We start from the raw sequence: 7,917 nt of genomic DNA, 5'->3' as shown, positions 1-7,917 counted from the left end.
GGGTGAGCCAGGTGTGCAGCTCCAGGAGGCCCCGACCCCTGCCCTCACCTGGCCCTCGGCGCCCCCGGCCACCAGCTGCTGGCTCTCCCCATCGATGAAGAGGCTCAGGAGCGGGGAGGCTGGTGAGAGGAAGAGACGAGCCATTACCCTCAAAGGCACTGGTACAGGCCTGTGGGGCAGGGTGCCGGCGTGGGTCTCCATGGGGCCTGTGAGATGCGGGGCCGGGCGACCTCCATGCAGGGCCCCAGCGCCTCCTGGGAGTGGTTTCAGCGGGGGCTCGAGTGACGTGGGCAGAGACGCAGTCACCTGCCGGCCGGCGCTCAGGAGAGTTCACAGCTGTACTTGCTGTTTCTACTTTCTGTGCAGAAATTATTTCAGAGCAGCTGGAACTGACTGAAGCTTCCAGTCCTGCTGGCAGCTGCACACCTGGCTCACACTAGTGCAGGCGTCCCGCAGACCATGGCCCTCGGGGGACGCGGAGTCAGGGCCACACCAGCTTCCCTCACACGGCTTCCCTGCTCCCTTCCCAGGAGAGAAGCGCTGGGCCTAGCGGGACCAGGAAACCACTCCCAGGAGGCGCTGGGGCCCTGCATGGAGGTCGCCCGGCCCCGCATCTCACAGGCCCCATGGAGACCCATGCCGGCACCCTGCCCCACCGCCGGTGCCATGTGGACGGTGTCAGCCATGACCAAGGGGACGGACTGAGGAGAGAGTGTGGCGACCCGGCCACAGGCCTGGGCCCACCGGGCACGCGTCCCGCAAACACGCAGCTCCGGGCCCTGCTCTGTGGGACAGCGCCGTGGCCACGCCTCCCCACACCTCTACCTTCCACAGCTCCCAGCCACGCTCAGACTTTAAAGCTAAAATGAAGACAGTCGGTGGGAGTGAGGCAGCTAGAGGGGTGATACTGACCCCGACTGGCGCTCCGTGTGCCGACCACACCTGCCCCAGGAGAGCGCAGACGCGTGGCCACGGGCAGAACGAACGAACATAAGGGCCAGTTACCTGTCAGCACCGCCGAGCTGTGCATCAAGGCCCCCGTGCGACAGTCCCACACCTGCGGGCAGACACAGCTCGTCAGGAGGGCGGCTCTGTCGCTGCTGCTAGCCCTTCAGCTAACACTCTAGGCCAGTGGTTGGCAAACTGCGGCTCACGAGCCACATGCGACTCTTTGGCCCCTTGAGTGTGGCCACGAAGTTTCAATCGCACTGTACGTGCGCGCCCGCACGTGGTATTTTGTGGAAGAGCCACACTCAAGGGGACAGTTTGCCGACCACTGCTCTAGGCAGCTACAAGCTACCCTGCAAGTGCTTTCCTGAGAGCAGACAGCGACAGTGAGACGTGGACTCCTAGGAAACACCGCGTTTCCAGACCGGCCCAGGCGCGAGGCAGACACCCAGCACCAGCCCAGCCGCGAGGCCGGGCGGCACCCACACGCGGGCCTTACGGGCCAGAGGTGAAGTGGGTGTCCACCTGCTCTGCACGCTCGCGGGGAGAGTGGCACGTGCTCACCAACACCCAGCTCCTTTCATTCCACTAGGCCCGTGCGGCTATGGAACCGCAGGCCCAGTCTCCATTATTCCAGAGAGGAGCGGGCGGGGGGCACAGCACGCGGGCACCGCTGTGGGCAGCAGAGGGCGCCGGGAGCTGGGGGGACACCCTCCCGGCTGCACCTGGCACCGTCCCCGGGGACCGGGAAGGTGAGGCCGTCTCTCTGTCCCTCCGTGCAGGTGGGGTCAGTGCTCTCCTCTCTCTCCCTCACGGGGACTGTCCTCACTCGGTCACCAGCCATCATGACACGGGCTGATGTGGACTGTGATGGGGACTGAGCTTGCATTTTAATTTATTTTCTTCTTGAGCCCGGTTTTGTTCTGATTGAGTCCTGACACCGGACGACGGTTCTGCTGCTCCAGGGCCGTCGTTGGCGCCGCAGAGAGAAATCAGTTTTCTCCCCGAGGCCTGGATCCGAGGAGGCACCCAGCTGACTCGATGCCTCGAGCCCACGTGGGAATTCGGGACAGAAGGGGCACTGTGGGCGCCATCGGCTCCCACACCGGCCGTGGCCTGGCTGAAACGGTGACGGAAGGTCAGGAGGGCAACTATCGCGCAGACGCCACAGCCCTGCCTCTGCTGTCTGTCTGCGGGCGGGGCCGTCCCTACCTTGAAGCTTCTGTCCTCAGACCCCGAGACGACCACATGCGCTTGCCATGCACAGAACTCGGCTGCGGTCACGGGGCCCTGGTGCCCCTCTAGCTCGGCGTGCGCGGTCCGGCTCTGCGGGTTGCACAGTGAGACCAGTCACTGGATGTCCCAGCAATGACAGCTAAGAAGGCGCCTGTGTCTCGCAGAAGAGTTTCCGTTAAAATACACCCTGCAGAACTCGCTCTTCCGTGCACGGAGCTGACACCCGGACAGCTGAGCACAGCGTCCGGGGCCGCAGGAGCCGGTGGCCACAAACACCACCAAGGCCGACCCACAGCAGGCCCTTCCCACAGGATGTGTTCACAGCCCCAGCCCCGTCCCAGGACACTTCCCGCCTCCGTCTGTGAGGTCACCGCTGACACTGCCCTTCCCCAGGGTGAGCCGCCAGCGTAGAACCAGTGAGCCGAGACGTGTCCAAAGGCAGGTGTGCCCCCACCGCCCGCACACAGCAGGTCCCGCCACCATCACCAACACGACATCCCGCCTCTGTCCTGCCTGCCCTACGGTTTTAACGTGGACACGGCAAGGGACTCTCGGGGGGCCAACAGCGTGCTCAATCACTGTGCCCGTGACACCACAGCGCGCCCCCACAGCGCGTCCCATGCGACCACGGGTCCGAGGGAACAGGGCCCCACCCGCTGTGTGACACGGGCCCAAAAGCCGTTCCTGGTCCAACATGAGACTCAATGATCACAGAACCTGTGGGTGGCAGCACGTCCACGTCAGCCAAGCCCCATGAAGAATCAACGAGCAAGTCCACTTCTCAAGGGGAAGCAAGTGTTGGTAAGAGAGAGGCGGGAAAGGCCCACACTGTGAGGCTCTCTGACAGAGAAGACCGGGAAGTGCACGTGTTCTGTGTTCCGGAGCATGTCTGTGCCCTGGTCCCCGGGCGTCACGGCGAGGCCTCCATCCACATGAGACAGCAGCATCTGGCTCCAGGGGCCTCCATTGCAAGACACAGATGCGTGCTCACTTACTCCCCTCACGTGTGTACAGAAACTCGCCCAATTAGGGCCGCTGCCCACAGCCGCCTCTCACCTGCACGTCCAGCACGAGGACCCTGTTGCCAGCGCACACCGCAGCCATCTGGTCGTCCGGGCTGAACTTCACGCACCGCACCTCTCCCGGGCGGGTGCCCAGGACGAGCCCGCGCGGGTCTGTCCCTAGAGGGGGGTGGGGGGGATGCAACCGCTAGCTGGTCATCAGAGGCAGGACTGCGTGTCCCCGGGAGTCGGCTCCCGGGCAGGGACACGCTCGCGGGGTGACTGAGCTGTCAGACGACTGGCTCTCTGAGAGAATTAGACACGCTGAATATAAAAATTCCTCTGGAAATACGTGGAATTGCCCAGAACTGCCAATAGCGTGTGGGAACCCGCCCGTGCAGCCCCGTGAAGGGGAGAATGCGGGGTGGGACACGGGACGCCCCTGAGCCCGGTGCCTGCGTCCTGGGAGCAGATCTCCACATCCCAGATCCACGTGGGGCTCTGCTTACAGACAAACTTGGGGAGTCCGGCCCCTCCAACAATGAGACTGCCTGTTTACCAAGACCACAGGAGGGAGCAGATTCCTAACAGGTGGCTCACTATACGCAGCACATGTACATACCATACACACATGTGCCTGTAGGTGTGCCCTACATGCATGTGTACCCTGTGTGTAGTATGTGTGTGTGCCTGTATGTACATATATACTGTGCGTGTGTATAAGATGTGCTTGTATATGTGTGTGCTATAACTATATGCATGCACATACCACATGTATGTGTATGAATCTACTAAACACATGTACTGTGCACGCATGTCCCTGTGTGCACGTATGCTGTGCATGTGCGTACTAGATGTGTTTGTGTATCTGTGTGCTATAAATGCATGCACACATATACCATATGTGTATGCATGTGAATGTGTATGAATGTATTATGCATGTGTGTATTGCAGTATACATATGTACATGCTTATGTAGTATATATTAGCTATGTACTGTATGTACATAGTGAATATCAATACTGTATAATGTGTGTACATAATGAATGTGTGCATGTATGTACATTGTATGTAGGCATGCACGTGGTGTGTGTATTGGCGCTATGTGCGTGCATGTGTGTTTGGATTTGTATGTATGTGCACACATAATTACATGTGTGAGTATGTGTGTATGTGGTGTGCACGTGTGTACATAATGTATACGTGTGTGCATGTACTGCGGGTGGGTGCTATGTGTGTGCATGTGTGTTTGTGTAGTTACATGTGTGAGTGTGTACTATATCATGTAGTGTGTGTACTGTATTATGTGCATGTGTGTTTGTGTGTGTGTTTACATGTGTGTGTGCTATATTGTGTAATGTGTACATGTATGTTTGTGTACTGTTGGGTGCATGTGTGTTTGTTTTGCATGCATGTGTGTTTACATGAGTATGTGTGTGCTGCCATGCACGTGCACGTGTGTAGATGTCAGTGGTGGCACACTGATATTGCAGTGACCGTACTATAAAGAAGGTGGAGTATATACCATTATAGAGGCTGCTGCCTAAAATCAGTTGATTTTAGGAGGAATTCTGTAACTTCTGAGTGTAGCTCCATACTGTGGTCCTCACTGACGTTTCACCCACATCTGATAAAACCCGGACACACCGCCCTCAGCACGCAGGCTCGGTCTCAGCTCCTCAGAGAGGCCAAGCTCGTACGCCCAGGCCGGCCCCCAGACCCTCTGCCTCACAGGCGCTCCCAGCACTGCCACCCTCCCACCTGCCACCGCCGGGACGGCTCCCCGTGAGCATGTCGCCATGATCTGTCTACGCCTCGCTCTCCACTGCCCCGCATGCTGGTGAGCACTACGGGCCTGTGAGTTTCCACTCTAAGCTGTGAACTTGCCCCAGCTCCAGAGGGAAAGAATATTTCAACTCCCTCCACGTTTCAGAGTGCCACTGAAGCCACAGATTCCAACGCAAGAAAATGTGAAGGTTAAACGCACTGGGTTCGGGAAGCGGCTTCTCGCTCGGCCGTGTTCCCCCAGCTCCGCACCTGCCTTCAAGGTCCCAGGGTCACACAGGACCAGCCCCGTATGCACCGGGCTATCTAAGGGGAAGTTGCTCCGGGACAGCGTTAAGTGGTTTTAGGGCTGCACCTACCGTGAAGCACCTTCTCTCTGCACTCGTCCAGCCTCCACATGAGCACGTGGTCTTGTGAGGCAGAGCAGACCACAAGCGGGTGCTCCGTGTTGCCAAACGCCACAGCAGTAATTGGCTGATGGTGTCCTCTTAAGATCAGAAGCTTAAAAATTCACAAAAACATCATTGATTAGAGATAACAAACAAAATAACATACCAATGTAACCTCAAACCTAAAAAAAATGGATTAAATTTTTCAAATATATTGACTTTGCATATTCATTTATTAAAACCCTATGTACTACTAAACGAATCTCGCGAGCTCAGCACAGCACTGTAGCTCAGTATCACAAACAACAGGCAGCAGGAAAGGGCAGCGCCCTCACCCCCCCTTACCCACTGCATGTGACTGAACAGTGCATGCTGCACCCACCGCATGCCAGGGAGGGGACAGCTGTGTGACCAGGGAGGGGACAGCTGTGTGATCAGGGAGGGGACAGCTGTGACCCAGGTGACAGCTGTGACCCAGGTGACAGCGGTGTGATCAGGGAGGGGACAGCGGTGTGACCAGGGAGGGGACAGCTGTGTGATCAGGGAGGGGACAGCTGTGACCCAAGTGACAGCAGTGTGACCAGGGAGGGGACAGCGGTGTCACCAGGGAGGGGACAGCAGTGTGATCAGGGAGGGGACAGCTGTGACCCAGGTGACAGCAGTGTGACCAGGGAGGGGACAGCTGTGACCCAGGTGACAGCAGTGTGACCAGGGAGGGGACAGCGATGTGACCAGGGAGGGGACAGTGGTGTGACCAGGGAGGGGACAGCGGTGTGACTAGGTTTGTGAACTGGGGAAGAACAAGCTTTAACACATTCAACACGTTTTCATTTTGTTTTTCTTTAACCAGCGTGGTCACCAGATGCTTAGGTTAGAATGAGCCTGACCAGCGTGGTCACCAGTTGGTTAAGGTCTTTGAATCCACACAGACAGCAGCATGGTGACCAGGTTAGGCCCTTTGCTCACCACTTATTACTGAATTCCCCTGTCCTCCAACAGGAAAATAAACAAATATTCCATTCGTACAATGGAATATTCCTCAGTGGTAAGAACAATGAACTACTGATACATGCAACAATATGGATACGTCTCAAAATAATTACTCAGAATGAAAGAAGCCAGACAAAAAAAGTAAATACTGATTCCATTTACATAAAACTCTAGAAAATGCTACTTAAAAGCTTATATTTAGAATAGATTAAAAACTCCTTCAAACAAAAAAAGCCAGTAGAAAAATGGCAAGAGACTGAACACACACAGCCTTCAACCTTCACAAAGATTAAAAAGAGAAAATGGCCAAATGGCCAATAAATGTACAACAAGGCGTTAAACGCCACTCCTTCGCAGACAGTTGTGAATTACAATTCAGCAGCACTAAGCCCACCAGGAGGGCTGAAATTAAAAGGACCAAGCGTAGGGAAGGAGGCGGAATTCTCACATACCATTTGGAGTACAGCTTGGCACCCCACTTCGGGTGTCTCCTTAACATTACCTACTAAACTAAAGACACAAATTCCCCGTGACTCAGCAGGGGAGCACACATATGACATATCAGAGCATATTTCTAACGGTCAGATTGTGGGGTCAAAACCAATGTCCACCACCAGAAGGGGGAAGGCGTGGTCTCTTCCTGCAGTGGAATACTATGCAGCAATGAACATGAGCAATGCGGACGAACCTCCTAAACATGATGGTGAACGAGGGAAAGACTGCATACTGCATGTCCCATGTGCCCGAAGTTCAAAGGTCGGACACACTGACCTCTGGTGGGAGAGTGAAGACAGTGTGCCCTTCAGTGGGCGAAGGGCGCACTGATTGGCAGGCGGGGTCCCCCCGGACCACTTTGTTACGCCCAGCACAGTGTGCACGTGACCTCTGGGACAGGCTCTCCCGGTATTTTACGGTCCCCGGCCAAAGGAAGAGAGGAAGCTGGGGATCTGAATGCAGATCTAACTCAGGGGGGAAAAAATCAAAACACTAGTGCAGGCTCCCTTCCCTCACGACCAGCACAGTGACTGCCAGCAGGACTGGAAGCTACAGGAAACGTCCAAGTAAATACCACCCGGCTCCCGGGAGCAGCACTCCCCAGGGCCACACCGTGCTGACAGCGCTACGCTGCCTCTGCGCCGTGAAACCTGGTTTTATTAGGAGCATTCACGGAACGCCGCCGCCACGAAATGGGCTTTAGAATGAAACTCGATGTCTCTCAAACTCCACCAGCTTAATGCAGAAGATTCTGCAAGAAACGTAATAACCGTCCTTAAATGTGTTAATGTTAGAAACCTATAAAATTTCAACTCCTCTCGACTGCGTTAAGATGAACCTGTTCTTGCTCATGTTCTTCCTGAAGTTTTTTTAATACAGCGATTCCTGACCGTTTTATAAAAATCAAAGCTAATGCAATGCCTTTGTTGGGTTCGCCTTGTCCCCGGGGATGTCAGCTGGGTCCACAGGGCACCAGAGGCGGAGGTGACCACGGCTGTGTGTCCAGGGACAACGAGAAGCCACGGGGGGCCCGCACCTGCTGGGGGGGTCGCACCTGCTAGAGAGGGGTCCCC

General features: G+C 56.1%; 1 protein-coding gene across 12 annotated transcripts in view; it reads right to left on the bottom strand.

The window, feature by feature from the left end:
• Positions 1-7,912, bottom strand: part of WDR27 (WD repeat domain 27) — a 49,202-nt gene extending 41,290 nt beyond the window's left edge. For all 12 annotated transcript variants that reach the window (XR_001362696.1, XR_001362692.1, XR_001362686.1 and 9 more), the window contains exons 1-6: positions 7,881-7,912; positions 5,330-5,471; positions 3,241-3,365; positions 2,161-2,274; positions 1,006-1,057; positions 49-119 (exon numbers count right to left, since the gene is read on the bottom strand). Coding sequence is in view for 8 of the 12 variants with exons in the window: in XM_014542224.1 (XP_014397710.1) it covers positions 49-119; positions 1,006-1,057; positions 2,161-2,274; positions 3,241-3,365; positions 5,330-5,369 (402 nt within the window). In the remaining 4 variants the exon portion in view is untranslated. The remainder of the gene's footprint in view (positions 1-48; positions 120-1,005; positions 1,058-2,160; positions 2,275-3,240; positions 3,366-5,329; positions 5,472-7,880) is intronic.
• Between the last annotated feature and the right edge of the window lie 5 nt (positions 7,913-7,917).

Source organism: Myotis brandtii, unplaced genomic scaffold, assembly GCF_000412655.1.
Source record: "Myotis brandtii unplaced genomic scaffold, ASM41265v1 scaffold1077, whole genome shotgun sequence".
Taxonomy (NCBI): Eukaryota; Metazoa; Chordata; class Mammalia; order Chiroptera; family Vespertilionidae; genus Myotis; species Myotis brandtii.
This window is presented reverse-complemented; position numbering and strand designations above follow the sequence as displayed.